General features: G+C 40.0%; 1 protein-coding gene across 4 annotated transcripts in view; it reads right to left on the reverse strand.

The window, feature by feature from the left end:
* aopep (aminopeptidase O (putative)) overlaps positions 1 to 18384 on the reverse strand; it is a 78018-nt gene that overhangs the window by 48527 nt on the left and 11107 nt on the right. For all 4 annotated transcript variants that reach the window (XM_030418124.1, XM_030418123.1, XM_030418125.1 and 1 more), the window contains 2 exons: positions 6443 to 6656; positions 4293 to 4399 (listed from right to left, as the gene is read on the reverse strand). In XM_030418124.1, the coding sequence (XP_030273984.1) occupies positions 4293 to 4399; positions 6443 to 6656 (321 nt within the window). The remainder of the gene's footprint in view (positions 1 to 4292; positions 4400 to 6442; positions 6657 to 18384) is intronic.

An 18384-nucleotide genomic window follows, 5' to 3' on the forward strand; every position in this document is an offset into this window, starting at 1 on the left:
TTTACTACAGCTTTAAGAGGAATTGCTGCCTGCTGCCTTGGAGAATCACACAATAGCTCAATGTATTGCAGAATAAATGGTGCTCTTATCTTGACTCGTAGGCCATGTGTGTAAGAGGGAGGGTGTTTGTCTCCGTGTGTGTGCACCCATACATACACCTGGGTGTGTCTGAGATTGAAAGAGAGAAAGAGCGGGAGGAAATCGGGAGCTATTAGTGACAGAACTTAATGTGAAACGTACACACACACAGATACACACGCGCAGAGGTTTATAGCTCCGCAAGCCATATCCTGACAAATTACACTGGGTTGACTGTGGAAACCGGATAAGGTAGAGCAGCACTCCCAGCAGCCCAGTGAATCAGCAGGGAGAATGGCGTCTGGCCCAGGCTGCCCTAAATATAACTCATCTGAAATGGACTGATAAACACTGGCCACTGGGGCCCCTTCTGGATCAAGGGGTGTCGATTGTGACCCACTGAACTTAGGAAGCGCCAATCTGCCATTTAGCCTTTGTGTGTGTGTCTAGTGCGTGTATACTGGTTTTGCATATCTCTCTGTACGTCCCATTGCGCTTTCTTTCCTTTCACTGGGGTCTTTTCGAACATTTCTCTGTGCATTGTGAGAACCAGCTTGTGTTTATTCATACTATGTTTGCCCACAGTTGTGATGCTAAACAGTGAAGCCACAGCAGGACTCGGACTTACTGGCAGCCGAGCCCACATCAAGAAGTGGCATCGCCAACTTTGACGTAAACTAAGATCTGAGTTACTTCTGACCTTCGAATGCCCCTTGAGTTTTCCTCTAAACGGTACCAAGACATGTATCATAGTATGACAGCCATGTGCAAAACCATGAGACTACATATAGAGAAAATGACAGACTAAATGGAAGACTGTAGAATAAACACTGGAGTAAAACTAGTAACAGCATCGACTGCGATAGGGTCAAAGTCACTGGCCAGAGAAAGATCAAGGACGCCACATACGATGATAGAGACCCTCCTTAAACAGGGATGGAGTTACACTCACCCTCCCACAGATCCATGAGATGCGGTTAAATGCTGAAAGTTGAGATTTCTTGTCTCATATATACTGTTCCCAAGGTCGAGAATGATGTTGACTAACAGTGGGAAAGCTTTAGTGGGTAAAGGTCTAAAGGGAACAACCTGATCATGTAAATTAACTGATGGTCTGGTACATTTATAATATGCTATGTGCTAATGTGTCATGTGCTTATAGCCCACCACATAATTGTGCCCAAGTAGGTGCCATTTTTTTTGGTCTGTTTATTTTTATTTAATTGTGTTTGTTCTTTTTCTGTCCACTTTCTTTTGCCGTTGGATTCTCTTGTTATGAATTAAATGAAGTATATCTCTAGTTTGTGTTGATTGACAAACCACTAGCAGCAGAAATTACATAATGTGGATTTATGTTTTGTCTAAATGCAACACATCACTGTCAAGATCATTCTTTTTTTCATCATTTTAAATTTGAAGTAGTCATGGGAGCTACTGTCTTCATTATTACGGTCATAATTTAGCGTTTCATTTCATTCTGTTTAGTCACATCCGGCAACTTCTTCACTGGGTTTGTAGAGTACTGTTCTGTGTTACTACATTAAAGAAATAAATTAAATACAGTTTTAAAAGGACATTTCACATATCATATCTTTAAGTTGGGTATCAGTGACACACATTTGAGCTTTACTAAAATAAAATGCTGATCACAGTAGAAAAGCACAAACAGCCAAATAGAAAAATAAAAAATTGTTATTGCACTTAACTCACAGGTGGTATGCAAGCTAATGAGATAATGTATGAGCAGGGTTCATACAGGGTTCCTTTATGCCTCAACATGCTTTTCCATTGCTGCAAGACGTGAGGATTAAAAAAGGCTTTTCTTTAGGTGCCACAAGCAATTATTTTACTCTTTTCAACACAAACGTGTTTCCATGTAACCTAACCAGTCGAAATGTATGCATCCCTGCATATGGGCGTGTATGTCTGTGCATGTGTGAGTGCATATGTTGTTTGCATTTTTCAGATGTGGGTTTTATGTTGTTGATTTAACCCCGTCAGGTGCGGAGAAACCAAACCCTGATCCTCCTAATCACCCGTGCATCTGCCTCATAGGGGAACACCCTGATAGACTGTTAGACACACACAGCTCTCAAGTGCATGTTTAACCCTTTCACTCACACTCAGCTTCTTGTTTCAAGGAATACCCATGTGTCACAATAACTAATCCTACGATGTTAAGCCTCCATATTGCACAACATATACCAGCAAAGGTTACCAGCAAAACAACATATTTCCAAACAGAGCCACCCTTGAAGCACTCTTTAAAACAATGAGGATAGTCAGAGTAAAATCACCAGAGCAGATACTGAAGGTTGCACTCTTCAGGAGAGCCTGCATTGATTTTAATTCTAAATACTGTTAATTCATGAGTGTTTCCATTGTGTGATGACAACACATTATTAGTGAGGTGACATAGTTGGAAGTTAGTGCCAAGCAGAAGTGCCATTGAATCAATAACACATTGATTTGCTGCCGTGCTCCGTACGGTCTCTTACAAGCATGAATGCCAATAGCACACCATGCTGGTGTCATCTCCAGTTTTATTCAAATGAAGAAACACTATATGAAAGACAGACACATTGCTGACAAGTGTTAACAATCCTGCCCTTAAACAGTTAACTCCAGGCTGGGGTTTACATCTATAATCCCCTGATGACACTGTGCTTCCACTGAGGATAAAACAAACAGGGTGTGGGTCCCACATTGTCAGGATCAGATGAAGAGTTTGTGTGTTTGTGCGTGCTCGCTGTGCTCGTGTGAAGACCTTCTCAGAGACATGACAGTACAGTACACCTGGATATACTCGCCACACCTGCCACACCTGTATCCCTGGAATGCATATACCTCAAGCTCACGTGTGTGTCTACACGTGTAGACACTACAAAAAGCTGGGCATACTTTGACCTAAAAAAGTTGACTGTGTCTCCTACGGTCAATTAGTGAAAGACAAAAGCTTATTCAGTCATTTTACCCTCCTCACTCTGTCCTATGCCTATGCTTGTCTATGGCTAAACTTTCTGGAGTGTAAATTCGTATCCATTTCTAGGGAATAAAAGACATCTTGTGCTTCAGACTTAGGATCATTGTTTTGTACAGTAAAATGTGTTTTAGGAGTGGCTTTGCAAAAGTTAATCAATGGATTGATATACCTTATTTCTCACTAACAGAGTTCAGATTTTAAAGGTGAACAAAACCCTTTCAACTGCCATCATGATCAATGTTGGGGCCCTCCAGGGTTGTGTGAGTTCAGTCATGCTTTTCACTTTCTTTTCTACCGACTGCTGTACCGATACACCAAATCAATGCATTCTAATGTATTCTGACAATACTCTGCTCATTTACATGTTAAGTAACTGGGCTTCACCAACATACCGTGAATGAAGCGCGTGAGTAGAACTTATTATGTTCATAAAGCTTCTATTGTTATCCATAAAATAAAATACATAATCTTGCAGGTATCTTCATGCATTGACTTGGGTTTACTGATTGACCTGTTATTCTGGAAAGGGCATATTGGATTTGTCTGCAAAAAAACAAAAACAAAGCATTTATTTTCTCTTTTCTGCATTAGGTCTTTTGAGGCAAGTCTAAAGTATTGAAAATACAACAAGGTACAACTTTGACTTTAAAGTCAAAACTGCTCCACCAAATGAAAATCTGCTCAAAGATTGTAGGCCATCCCCTGCACAAACTCTGTGCATCAGCCGCCCATAATGATAATTAAGGTTGGCCAACACCTGTGAATACGAATTGTTGCCATCAAACCCGATAGACCTGACAATAAAATACTTTGTCATCATTGTCACCATCGTCATCATGATCTTAGTCACAGCGCTACCACATTTACTTCAAATAACGGCCCTACTGCACATTTCGACAAGGCAAGTTATAAACAAATGATCTGGATGTCTGCAGTTTAGGGTCACTAAGATATGTAAATCACAAAAGAAGTGTGTGTGAAGTGTATGTGAAGAGTATCTCAAGCACTGTTAGGGGATTTCTACCCATACTAAGGGATGGAACATTGAGGAAGTCGTCTAGCAGTAAGCATGAGTTAATTTCATGGCGGTGTTTATTACTGCATTCTGCTTTAATCAAGCTTATTGAAGGTGCTGTTGCTTAGTATCAACATGTAATTTCCTCCATAGTGGCAACGGCGTAAGATAATTAAAACAAGATGTACTCGACGGAAATAAAAAAACCACACACACCTGAGGATTTGAAGTACCTCCTCCGAGTTCTTCAGCTCATCAGAGAGTCGTCTCCACCTCAGCAGTGCTTTCAGGTCAGACTGTTCTGCTGTCTCTTGTAAGGAGAGCTGAAGGAAGATATATGGAGAGTTACAAAGATGTGAGGTTAAAGTAGAGCAAAGTCAGAGGAGGAAAAACTATATACTGTGAATTTCAGCAGAAAAAAAGCAGGCAGCACTGCCCTACTATCTCTTGTCACTGTGTCTTATTGATTTTGGCAGCAATAACATCACTGCTGAAATCTACTTCCTCAGCGCCAAGCTCATATCATAAAGGTGACAAGATTAAACAGCGCAGACACAAAAAAAAAAACATTTGTGTAACTCCAGATGGTGTGGGAAAGCAAGAGGGGAGGATTAGATCTGTCTGCATATCAACTCTCGGATCACAACTGAAGTTAGTGTTGCAAGCAACTGATTCATACCAATGCTACACCCTCTTCCTTTGTCCTGTTGTTTGTCTTGTTTATCTTTCATCCTGTAACTATAGTTAATGAGAATGACATCTGGAGCAGTGCACAGTACATTGTTTCTTAATTCTTTGATGTATGATCTACTTCTCTACAATGTTCACTCTTTTTTGCGGAGGATTAGGTTGCGGTAGGACTTTTTCACAACTTTTCTGAGCTTTGTCCTCATACATTTTAGTAGGTCAGGAGTTTTGGGGTTGACGGTTTATTCTGTGGTGTGCCAGGAACTGCTTTGCCCTTTTGTTTAGTTTGGCCATCTCCTCTGAATTTTCAGATGTAGTTTTTGTTTCTTGTTTGTGCTTTTTTTTTTGCACTGGAACTTGGATTGGTGCCTTTGTAAATTATTTCCTTGTGTGCTTGATGTATGGTTTTACAACACTAATATAATAGCCAACTCTACTTGACATGCACTCCAACCACAACAGTAATATCTGGAAATCCTGGCACATAAATTGTGGAAATGAAAAGTTGGAATGTCAACGTGTTTTTCATACCAATGGTATAAAAGGTGCTGGATATAAAGTATTACTTTTAGATCATGACGAGAAATAAATAAACTAAAACATTTTTTTTTAAAAACCACAGACATTCACTTAATGATTCTTGAGGTTGTTTTCTCAGTGGTAGCTTCCTCACAACGGAGAAAGAATGGCTTTACAGTTGAAGGAGCACTATGTAGTTTTAGAAAAGAAGTTTAAACTTGGAATTTTAATATTAACAATATTAATGACATTCATATTTACATTTTCCTGAATTGAATAAACAAGCTATTCTAGGAAAGCTGGCAGGGTACGCCAGTAAACACTATGAAATGGTTTTGTCCTTTAAGGTCAGTTTATTTATTCAGTTTGTTCAGTCATGAAAACAAATAAAGTTTGTTTATTTAGTTTGTCAAGGCATAAAAAAAAAAATAAATCAGTCAGTGAAGATCTTTCTCTTCTGATAGATATCCCATCCCCAAAACTACATAGTGCACCTTTAAGCAAAACTGGTATGTCAAAAAGCTCATATTTAAATTTAAAGGTGATCGTCTACCTGGGGTGACAACCTAAAAGACCATTAAAGGAGACATATAATGCTAATTTTCAAGTTCTTAATTTTATTTTGGGTTACTCCTAGAAGAGGTTTACATGCACAAATGTTCAAAAAATACATCAGGTTTCTCATTCTGTCGAGTGCCGCAGTGCTGAATTCCCCCTCTGTCTGAGTCTCTCTGTTTTAACTCCTGTCTCTTTAAGGCCACCCACTTGAGAATAGCGAGTCTCCTCTGATTGGTCAGCTCACACTCGCTTGACCAAGCAATGCTAACAACAACAGATTAGCTGTACTGAATCAATTCTTATATGTCAAACTAGCTGCTGGTCTTAAATCATCAAATGTATGACATGGTTATATCACAAATTCCAATAACTAAAGCCAGGGGTACTGACAAGGCGTTTTAGCAGCAGTGTTTCTGTGGGAGAGACGAGCTTCTGTTGGTGCGGACTTTGATCTTCTTAACTATCAAGATCTTCCACATGAACAAGAACCTTTAAAACACACTGGAGAACCAGAAAAAACTAAAAGCATAATATGTACCCTTTAAGTTACTTTCATAAAATAGCTGTAGTCAACTAAAATTATCTGGCAGCAAAAACTGTACTTGTTGTGCTTGGGCCCAGATAATGTCCTCCAGGTAGGTGGCAAAACCCTCGCTGATCCATTCCTCAGTCCAGTCTTTGGCTCCGATAACCAGGCCAAACCAGGAGTGGGCGATCTCATGGCACATCCTGGACCCACATAGAGACAGGCTGTTCTCCCCAGGGCCAGAACTCCCAGCATACAACACACACTGGGACAGGAAAATTATATGGGGGCTGGGGAAGACAAATGACAGAAATAAAGGATGAACAAATTGGATAAAACCAGAAATAAATTATAATAAGGGGGAGAAAGGAGTGAGAAATGAGTGAGGTTAAAAAGGGAGTAGAAAACGGGAGCGTAAAAGTGTTTTTACAATCAAGGAGGTTCAGGAAGTAAGAGGAAATACAGAGAGGTTAGCGTGAGAAAAGATGTTTGCCCAAAAGAAAAAGAAGTAAAAAAAGATCAAAGAGTTAGGGAGGTAATGTTCCACACCTATGATTACAGAAAATTTAGCCTGGACACGTGTGAGCATTAATGAGTATGGGAGTCACTGACTGCCCATCCCTGCTATTATCTACCCTCTACATTATGTTCAGCAAAGGGCAGCTTACTCATCAAGTGTTGGTGCCAAACCTAACTGCCCTGTGCAAACATTACGTGAGTACATCATGTTCCCTTGTCTAAAATTGTAAACCAACAATGAGTATAAAAAAAAAAAAAATGAAATAAAGCAATTTTGGGAGTTTTTGCCCAGCTGCGGGTAGTTTTATAACCTCCACTTTTTCTCTTTCACTTTGTTTTTCCAAGCATGACTTCAAGAAAATGCTTCACATTTTAGATTAGTTCAGGATGATGTCAGGATTCTTAAAATAAAATATAATTATAAACCTGACCCGTGCCCTTGTAAGATTCTCTAATGAGATGAAAAGGAAGGAATTCAAAACAAAGCTAGACTTGTGACTATATTTAGAACTACAGGCATCTTATTACATACCCATGACTGATTTATCGAGCAGTTAAGTTAATTAAGATTTGCCTTGCTCTCGTCTGATAAGGAAATTAAACACATGATAAAAATTTGATTGCATGCATCTGAAGTATTTGTGAATACAGCAACTGGTGTCCTCTGTGCACTTTGTAAACAGGTAATAAAGTGCACAATAAAACTGATTTAAATTGTTTTGGAAAGACCAAAGGTAAGATTAACTTGAACAGTGACTCTGTGCATGTATCTTACTCAACAAATTCAAAATCTTCATTGGGCTTTTCAGCCAATGACAGCCTATCAAAGCTCTGAGCCGAGCAAAACTAAAGAGGGAATAACACGACTGTCAGCAGCTAAATTCCAATATAGTTGTTTGCAAATGGGAGTTTGTAATTAAACTATAAGCTACAGAAGATTAGTTTGGTATAGATGTTGTTACACATGACTGCAACAGAGTAGAACAAGAAAAGGTAATGGACCAGAAACAAAACCAGTTGTTTGCAAACCGCAAATAATTCTCAAAGAAGGATAAACAAACCAGTTGCCTCTGCCATCTACTTGGAAATGTGGGAATTAATCTGGGAATGGAGAGGCTGGTTTTACACACATCACATAGGTTATCAGGCAGTAGCATGAATGAGAGAAGCTTACACCTGCACACTTACTGTAAAGACACTGTTTCGATTCCCACAAGGATTGTCATCAGGTCAAACTGAAAAACTGAAACTTGAAAATAGTTTGACCTGACAGAGATCCAAGTGGGATCAAAATGTTGTCTTATTAAACCTCTGTGGCATGAGTTGAGTTTGCAGGAATTATACCCTCTCTTCATTTAATTAATTTGGGAGATAAATCTTATGGTAATATCCAGAAAGAGGTAATAGCTTATTCTTCTTCTCTTGTAGGGAAAACAGCTCATCAGTCATTTGAATTAAATGTCCTTCACGTTACAAATTGATTGAAAACGTTTTTTCTGTTTCCTATTATGTGTATTTGCTATTATAGAGAAGGCAAAAAGCCCTCAAGCAGGTGTAAAAACATTTAAAATATTGCTGTTTGATCAGCCTTTGTTAATGCAATACTTCAAATTGTGTACAAAATATGATGATTGAAAACATGGCTGATGACTGATTTTAAGCAAGTACAATGAGATCCATGTTCACCATCTTAGTTCAGCATGTTAGCATTTGGTAGCACTAAACACAATGTACAGCTGAGGCAGGTAGTTCACCAAAGAATTGGACAAAAGTCAATGTAATTTGTCGTAAGGGAATGTGCGTACCAGATTTGACACCATCCAGACAGTAATTTTTGAGATATTTCACTCTAGACCAAAAAGTTGGACCGACTGACCTACAGAACCACTCTAGCAGCATGGCTTGAGAAGTTAAATTTTACAGCAGTTTGCAGTTTGGACTACACTCATTTAATTCTTGATGCTACACATGAACCGTCTGAGACATTCACGCTGCCAGCTTCTCAGCTTCTGGTAAACACAGGAGCACAGGACATGTGACTTTTCACCATGAGACAGCACTGGCAGTACAGGACCAATAGGAGTGTGCAGTCAAAGCCAAGGTCATGGCTGAAGACTTTTCTGGAGCATTCTTTCCTTCTGTCTTATGTAACCGGCTCTGGGTGCCCTGAGGGGCTTAGGGCTGACTGTGCGTGAGATGCAGGCTATTCTTCAACAGAAGAATGGGAGAGGGGTCACAGAGGTGCGAATGAATGGTCTCTCTCTCCCTCCTGGCCCATATAACAACACAGGACTGTCTAGAATTCCTTTCACACTCTCTAGATCTTAAGTGTCCCAGCCACTACTGAGCTGACATTGGTGGGAGAGTTTGACTGCAGGTCCTTACTGAAAAAAATCTGTCAAAAGGGTCATGCAACCCAAATACTGTGGCAAATATATCAAAGATGCCTCTATCAAAGATGCCTTTTTTTGTTTTTTAGCCGACATGTCATAAAGAGTGGACCTACTTCTAACTACTTGAACAGAGAAGCTACAATTACCTCACCTGTTGGAGCCACAGAGCTACGATGGGCCCACATATTGCTGCCATCGATGAATTACAGTAACACGAGCTGCTCTCATCAAGAAGAGATTAGCATCTTAAAACACCAGATGACAGAGGAGTTATTTTCTTTCCTTGCCATAACCTTATTACAGTGACAAGTCAATTATAAAGGAAAACATTGAGTAAAGGCATAGGGGTTATGCCAGGTCTGCCGACGGTCTATTTCAGAGGAGAGCAACATCGGTTATCTGAATAACACAACTACTCTTTATTTCCCAGAGGAGTGTTTTATCAGATAGAAGGCAGGCCTGTTATTTAGGAACATGTCAACATCATACAAAAGAGGTCTTACGGGCATCATTTCCGAGACAGCATCTCAAATCTAATCCCATGTTTTTCCTGATTAAACAAACAAAGACTCTCACTGGAGCAGGAGATGCTAACATTAGCCTTATGAGTTTCTTTGTAGCCTAATCTTATTCCCTCACAATTGGATAAGCACGCCTTTGTTGTCAGCTCCAGCAGTGCGTTGTGTGTGTGTGTTTGTGTCTGCATCTGTGTGTGTTTGTGTGTGTGTGTGTGTGTGTGTGTGTGTGTGTGTGTGTGTGTGTGTGTGTGTGTGTGTGTGTGAGTGTGTGTGTGTGTGTGAGCGAGTCTGAAACACAAAGACAGCCTTTCAGAGACGGCGCTTGCACATGCTCCTCTGAGGGATGCGGAATCCATCACTACAGTGACAAATAGTGTCATCCCACCATGGTCGGGATGAATAACAACAGCATCTTTCACATTCACTGATACACTGACTGACATTAGTTGACATCAGGGACCTGTCAGGGATAACGCAGAGGAAGACTTTCACACACATTCATACATATGTAGCACCTGTACTTGTGTATACACCTTTCATCTCGACAATAGCTCTGAATCTGAAGTCTGCTGCATGCGGGGGTGAATGTTTGTCACTGATTACTTTCAAATAAGGTATTTGACATTCATTTGTAAGCAAATAATGTCTTTTTTCCCACAATGTGCTTTCAAATTCTCTGTGTTCCAAATTAGCAAATGTGACTCAAAAACAACTAAAGCTGCTGATTATGCCAACAATTACGATCAATCAAACATTAAGTGATAATACTGCAATTCTCAGGCACTCTATAGATATGTGTGATACAACATCCAATCACTTGTTGACATCCTGTGGTCGCAACATTTACAAAACGAACATCTTCTGATGTTTTTGTCATCACCAAAATTGTAATCTTGGCTTTGCTCATTAGCTGTTGATTGTGATACGACGGGATCTTTTTCTTTTTTTTTCTAACTCTGATGGTTTGTGGCAATTAAATGACCCCTCCTATTCTTTTATGTAAACAAATAAGATATTGAGGTGTTAAGACTGCTTTCCACAAATGACACAAGAGGATTTTTTTCAATACATGATATTGCACCAAAACACTGCAGTGAATTATGAGGAGAATTTGACTTGTGTTACCAACTTTAACCAGATCGCAAATCCATAACGGAGATATATTTCATTTTATTTAAATAAAAGATCAGGTACATTCATAGAGGGGACAGACAAAAGGACACATTTGGTTTTGGACCCTCTCATCAGGGTTATGAATTATTTTCTGATGAGGACTTGATGTTTAATGAAGGGGTGTTGGCCACTGACATCCTTTAACGCATGTAAATGTATTCATATTTTTGTGGCTCGGTTTTTTAATGCTTTTGATCTCGGTTTGCTTTTTAATTGACTGCTTGCTGTGCAACAAATTGCCCTTTGGGTGCAATAAAGAATACTATCTTCTATTTGGTAGTGCTTTTATAAGCGACACCTGAAACACAGGAATTGGCATTTATTTGAAATTTTAGACCCGCCTATATTAATTATGTTGTTTGTTCTTAATTATCTTCATGTTGTATGTCTTAAGTAGAGATAAATGATATGCAAAACATCATATCTCAATAATTTTGACAGTTATTGTCATGTGATTATGATTCACAGTTTTTGCTGTGAATGTCAATTTTTACATTTCCTTTGGTCGGTGAAAATACTAAATTGTGATTTTTACTTGGGTCTGTACCAAACAAGCATGATACCTTGTGTCTGGAGAATATGATTTGTAGGCCAGGGAATTCATAAAATGGTCTGCTGAAAAACATTTTACCTTCATCAAAACAATACAGATCCTACAATGTTGACACTACACTTGGCCCGACTGTAATTTCAATAATATTTCAATTAATTTTTCAGCCCAAGTCTTAAGGCTCGAACAACACTATGCACAAACATGCTCAGAGAGTATGAGCACAAACAACCACAAACATGTGTAAAGGCAACAGACAAAACTGATGAAAAGCTGTCTGCCATAGAATAACAGACAAAAGACCTGAGGTGACCAGTCTGATTGTTAAACTCCATTGGGTTTTAATGCACAAAATGAAACACTGATTAAAGCCCTCCTGTGCCTTCTCACATGTCAACCTCAGAACTTGGTGTCACCAACTCTGAGCTTCAGAGGTGTGCGCCAGGGCAAGTCTTCAATTTGGTGAGACACAGATTGCAAAAGTGTTTCGCCCTCTATCTCTCTATCCATTATTCATCCCTCCATCCCTCCATCCATCGTTCCTGGCTGTAGGCCATTTCTTCCCCAGTGGGACACTTCCATGCATAATGCAGCAGGGGCCCTATCATAGTCCTGTAATTGACATCCCTAGCCTAGCTAAGCTCATAGCTGGGACACCAGTAAAACAGCCCCACGAGACAGAGGGACGAGGAAAAAGATGATGAGAGCTGAGTGTGCACTGTATGTGTAAATGAGAGGTTGAGTGCGAGAAGCAAAGTAAAGACAAAGATACAACTACTACAACAAGGGGAAAAATGGGGGGGAAAATGAGAATAGAGAAAGTGAATAAAAGATTATCTGATTTATATTTAGAGAGAGAGAGAGAATTCTCTCTGTCACTTGGTGCAATGTGTTTTGCTCTTTCCCCTAGTGCGGTGTCAACTACCTGTCTTGAGTGTTGAATTTTCACACATTGTGCACATACCTGTATTCCCTTCACATAAACACGCAAAGAAACACTTTTAAGACACAATGACAGGCAGGTGAGGAGATGGAAAAAAGACAAACAAAAAGACAAAGAGCACACACACTACAACTGTGTCTATTCTTTTCTTTTCAAGCAAAGGTTGAAGGGCTGGCCTTCCTAATGTCAGCTTACGGGAAGAAGCTTTGTCTCCTTCCCCTCCCTCTCGTACAGAGTCTGTGGGCTATTTTAGACACAGGGGCCTATTTGACCAAACTCCTACCACCCTTCGTTCTTTTTTAACAAGTCTGACTTCAAATGTCTGGCATTCCAGGCTGGCTACAGATCAGCTCTCTGCTCCCAGACGGGGCCCCACAGGGCCAGGCCAAATGCCACTCCATGTAGGGCCTGATCACATGAACGGGGGCCAGGCCAGGGCCCCCAGAGAGCCGCCCCACCCGCATGCACTGCATCGCATCAGAGCCTGAAAAGAAATAGCCGAGGAGATATCAGAGGTCATCAGGAACAAGGTGGTGACTCCGCCACTCGAGACTGAAGAAAATGAGGCTTTGTAGTGCCGGCACATGACAAATAAGTGGCAGCTTTCAAGGTTAGACTGCAGTTTCTAGTTGCTGTCAAGTGCTTAATCTTAAAAGCCCGTTCATGCATACAGAGACAGCTGGCTCGAAGCAGGTCAAGTTTGTATGACACTGATGGGATCCACATGGGTCATAACCTGATGAGTTCAAGAATGCTTGTGCACACACAGGGAGATATACATGAAGACGCAATGAGTGTATAAGGTGCAGGAATAACAGAGCACCCGCATAAAGCAGCAGAGAGTCACAGGCACAGACATGCACACACACCCACATACTTTCAGCAAATCTACTTTGAATCCGTATCAGCTGGGAAGTGATAGCAGATGTCTGATCCAACTTCTCTTAACAGTAAAACAATCCACAGTGCAGTTTGTTCCTTGTTTAGTACAGAGGCTAAAACCTGATGTCATGCCAGAGGAATGTTCTCGGGTGTGTGTTTGTCTGTGTGCAGGATGCTGGAGCAGTGATGCTGGAGCACAGATTTGAAACAGCATCGACTGTTATTTGTCTATAATGGTAAGGTATTTATTCTGTTGTATATCTGAGGCCAAACATTATGAAATTTTATGTGAATGTCACCAAACACTGACACATGAACGAGCAATTTGTAGTAACAAGGAAACTGGAAATCTAAATGTACACATGTGACTACCCAAAGACACAAACTATCACAGCTTCATGGACTTATACCGTCAATTTCACGGCACTCATAAAAAAAAGGGTGTCTGCTGTGTTTTAATGGCTGCTATTGCAGGGCAGTAGGAGTTCTCCTGGCTACATCGGGCCCTTGTCAATCAACAAAAGGGTGGTGTCATAGTGATATTTATGTGTCATAAACCACATTCCTGTGTCACTGTAGCTATTTGCATTCAAACCTCGTCACTCATCACACAGCACTCAGAACCCTCTTTTGGCTTCCACTACCGCCTCAATGAAAGAGAGGACAAAATCTATTTCACAGGATTATAATTTGAGACATTTTCGTGCCTGTGGGGTAATAAATAGACTAATTTTTTTTCCCTCTTATGTAATGTGAGAAAATGAGACAGTGAGGAGATGGAAAGTGAGACCGCTCAGTACTGCACGGCTGTATAAGAAGCGTTTGACAGAATGAAAAAAAAAATGGACGAAGGCGAGATCGAGGTGAAATTAACCAGCAAGCAGAGCTGTCTCTTCTGCAGAGGTTTCAGGCTGCCACCTGGCCTGCTTGTCAGACAAAAAAAAACTGCAGCTGATGAATATAGTGTGGGTGAAAGTGGGTGTTTAATGTAAACACCTTTGTAACAACCCACTCACACGATAGTAAGGGATAATCACCAGAAAGATGTAAAGAGTGATTTTTACTTGACAGCTCTGACATGGTTAGAAGAATCAACAGGTATTAACACACGAGGAGGAATGCTGACAAAAATGACTTGTAAAGTAGAACACAAAATGGTCAAACCAACACTGTGTTAGTCTGTCTGTGGCTTCAAACACAGCATATACTTTTTAATGTACTTTATACTTGTTAGGGATTATTTACAGTTGCAGATGTGAAACACTGGTGAGCACTAATGGTAGCAGGATAATATATGAGGCCTTGAATCAAAATAAACTCAGTGACCATGTTCATCATCATAGTAGTGTGGCTCACTCATGTGTTTTTAATAGATTTTGGACAACAATGGAGCTCTACAGCACAGAGGAATGAGCTATAAAAGGCTTTGGCTACAAAGACAACCCATATTTTGTAGGATCAATTCACTCCTAATTTTGGTCTTTTTTATGAGATTTGTCAACAATAAGAAAAATATTGAATATCACGAAATGTATGGGTCAAATGGAAATAATGGAAATAATGAAAAAAGTGGTGTGACTCTGCGTCTCCTCTCCTTGCATGGAAAAGTTACAAATATTTTAATGTCTAAAAGCTGCTAGAAGCAAAACAATGTCGGTGCAAGGCAGGAGCGCACTCAGAACAGAACCATGCTATGCCAGCAGGATCACAATCACAGTACCAAAATACTTGACAGGTATATTATCAACCACGATCACCATCTTAGCTCAGCGTGTTAGCATGCTAATTTAGTAATTAAAGCTGCTGTAATTGACATATCTTATTAAAATAAGAGTAAAATAGCGCTATATTCCAAGAGCCCATATAATAAACTATGCAACTTTGCCACTCAATGACATCACTGGACGCAAATATTATATGCAGCATCCTCTGGAGTCCTAAAAGGCTTTACACTACTTTTTACACATATGCAGTAGTACTCCCCAAGACCTTTAAACAAACTTTAATGTGTCAGATTGGTGGAGTTGGCTTGTAATGTTGATGCGGAAAGGAACATGTACCAATTTTCATGGTTTTTTATTGGGCTCTTAAGGTTTATTGTCATTGATAAAGCCTATACAACGCTTTTCGCCAATCCATCTCATAGATGTCCAAATATTTCACGGGATACTTTTTAGGTTTGACCGGCAGGTGGCGCTACAGACAGAGTCTGGGGATGAGCAAAGTCATCAGGATTTATCCACTGAAAGTACATTTTTCCTTACAATAGTTGTTGATTATTGGATTGACCAACCGACGGTCAGACCAACAGATCAACACCGCTACCCGTACAGCCAAACCACTGGCATGGCTAAAAACAGCCTATTGTGAAAGTAACTGGTTGAACAGCATGGAGCACAGCTCTCTCCCCAAGGCTAAAAGCAAACCCAGACATCAGAAGCATTACCACTGAGCATTTCACAGCACTTTGCTTCAAATATCTCATTTTGGCCGGTTCAGCACAGAGGTCCCACGGACATTAAGCCGTCTGGCTTTGCACAGACAAATGAAATTACCCCCAGTTTCTAGGTTCCACTATCACACACACGCCCCAGGATGCACACCGAGACCAGCAGCAGCGTCCCCTGCACCATACAATGGACCCATCCATCACTCCAGGGAATGAGTCCTGTGGACTCATCCATTAGTTAGTAGAATGGGTGTGCAGTGACAGGCCTGTCTTGCCACAGCCTCTAATCCAGAGTTATGGCACAGTGTGTCTGTGTTACTGTTAAATGTAGTACTATATGCCAGCTGTTGCCAGCAGGTTCACATCTGAGGGCGGTTTAAAGCAATGCACCATCACTCACAAACCACTGATGACAATGAAAACATATATGACACTCAAGAAATATTAAACAATGCTGCATATACATCCTAGCAATTGCTCATAAAATATAAAATCAAAAAAGCATCATGCATGAAATGTTTCCTGATTATTTCCAATAAATACTTGATGATTCCATATTCCCATCTCCTGTCAAGCACAAGCAGTGCAAGAGTTAAAAGGTGGCTCCTTCAGTTGTGAGAAGGTACTGTAGAAGAGCAGGTAAACCTATACTGCTGATAGAGAAGAGAAGTTGAGAGGCCCAAGATAACTAGAAAGGAATGTTCCTGCAATAACAAAACACTTGCTAAACTGGACCCTGCTATCTGCTTTAAGGTCCTGACCAAGAAAAAGAGACAAGGAAACAAGAAAAGACGGATAATGGTGGCCAACGATTGTAAGCTTTGGAGCTGCTCTGTGTGTGTTCAGCAGGAGGCGAGCAGAGGAACAGGGGGAACTGTAGAAGAATAGAAATAAAGCTCACCTAAAAGTCTTAACTACTTGCAATCGCTTTAAAAGTGTGCACAGGACCCTCCCCTTCCTTCTGTCCAGGTGCAGGCATGCAGAGCTGCCTTTTCAACCCTTTTGTGTGGCTTCAGAAGAGGGGGAGATCCACTCAAGGTGGGAAGAAAGAAACACCTCATCCTTGACTATTTGATTAACAGCTGTCTCCCATGCCAGAAAATCTGACCCCCCACATCCCGCCCTCCCCGCACTGAACCCCCCAACTGCCTCCTGAAAGAGCAGGTCTGTGTCGCACACTTCTAGGGTTACTTCCCAGATCAAACTGGAGAGGAGAGCAGAAAGGCAAGAAATCCACAGAGACATCAGAAGGATGAAGGGAGGTCAAGCAGTGGGAGGACTAGGAGAGAAATGTAGCAAGGAGGAAGAGAGAAAAAGGGGACAACACAGGTCAACAAGGAGGAGGCAGGAGGTGCAATTCAGTAAGGGGGTAAGAAAAAGTGAGGAGGAATCAAGGCCAGTGAGGCGAAAGAGTGAGAGTCATGTTAGAAACTTGGGCAGGTTAAGATTAACATCTAATCTCTCTAATTTACATTTTGTTGTCGGCTATTATATTTAATTTAACTTCCATTTAAGATGGTAATAAGCACCAAGGCCTTTCCCAAAGTTAATGATTTTTTCTTAATGATCAGCTTTATCTTTTAAATGATGTTTGTTCTGCATGATTTATTCCATTAATGTGGAATGATTTGTAAAGTACATACATTTTAAGATGTGTTTCCTCAATTCCAAGGAACTACCACTTTCACTTCTTTTTGGTGGGCCATTAAAAGTAAAAAATCATGAGTAAATAGTGGAATCAACTTATATTTTCTTTTTTTTTCTATTATCTTAATGTTAATATAAAAGTTGTATTAACTTCAAATTTAAGTTTGAGCTTTCTTTTTCAGACTTTAAAACTTTAAGTCTTTTGGCTTGAAATGATGAGTTAGATGAATGTACTGTGGGTTCAATCCACTCATCAAAACAAGTTTATAAAAAAAAAAAAACATGATCATCATATTAGCAGACCTCCCTTTATGCATTGCTTGAAAGTTAAAATTATCCTGACATTTTTTTGTCATAGTTTGAAGAGTATACTGTATATGTGTTTTTAATAAAGTCTTTTAAGATAAGTCAGGGTTGTTTTTTTCCTGATAATAAAATAATAAAACATAAGGGGAAGAACTTAATTCAGACTTTAGCCCTTCACACTTTTATGACTTTTATAATTGAAGAACTGACTGAACATATAAGGGGAAATCCAATTTGATTGTATTATTGGTCAGTGTGACTGAAAACTTAATACAATTAGTTTATTGAACTTGTTTTCTCAAGTTGAAAAGGAGCATGATTATTCATAGTGTACATGACAGAGTTGAAACATAGCTGTCTTAAAATTCATGTTTGCTGTCTTAAGAACGAGCTAATAGGAAGAATAAGTGGCAAACATGTACGTCTCACTCATTCTTACTTTTCTTGAATAAGAAAGGTTGCTGTTTTTAAGTTTGATTGAATAAATTTGCTCCTGCAGGAGCATTTTCTAGGTACAGATAACATAAAGTAAAAACAACTTCTCCTGTATTTAAATGAATGAAACCCAGCGTCTCTGTGGATCATTGGAAATCAGTCATAAAACTTGCATGCCTTGGGGAAACGGTCGGCAGTAAAGT

The sequence above is a fragment of the Sparus aurata genome, chromosome 5, assembly GCF_900880675.1.
Source record: "Sparus aurata chromosome 5, fSpaAur1.1, whole genome shotgun sequence".
Lineage (NCBI taxonomy): Eukaryota > Metazoa > Chordata > Actinopteri > Spariformes > Sparidae > Sparus > Sparus aurata.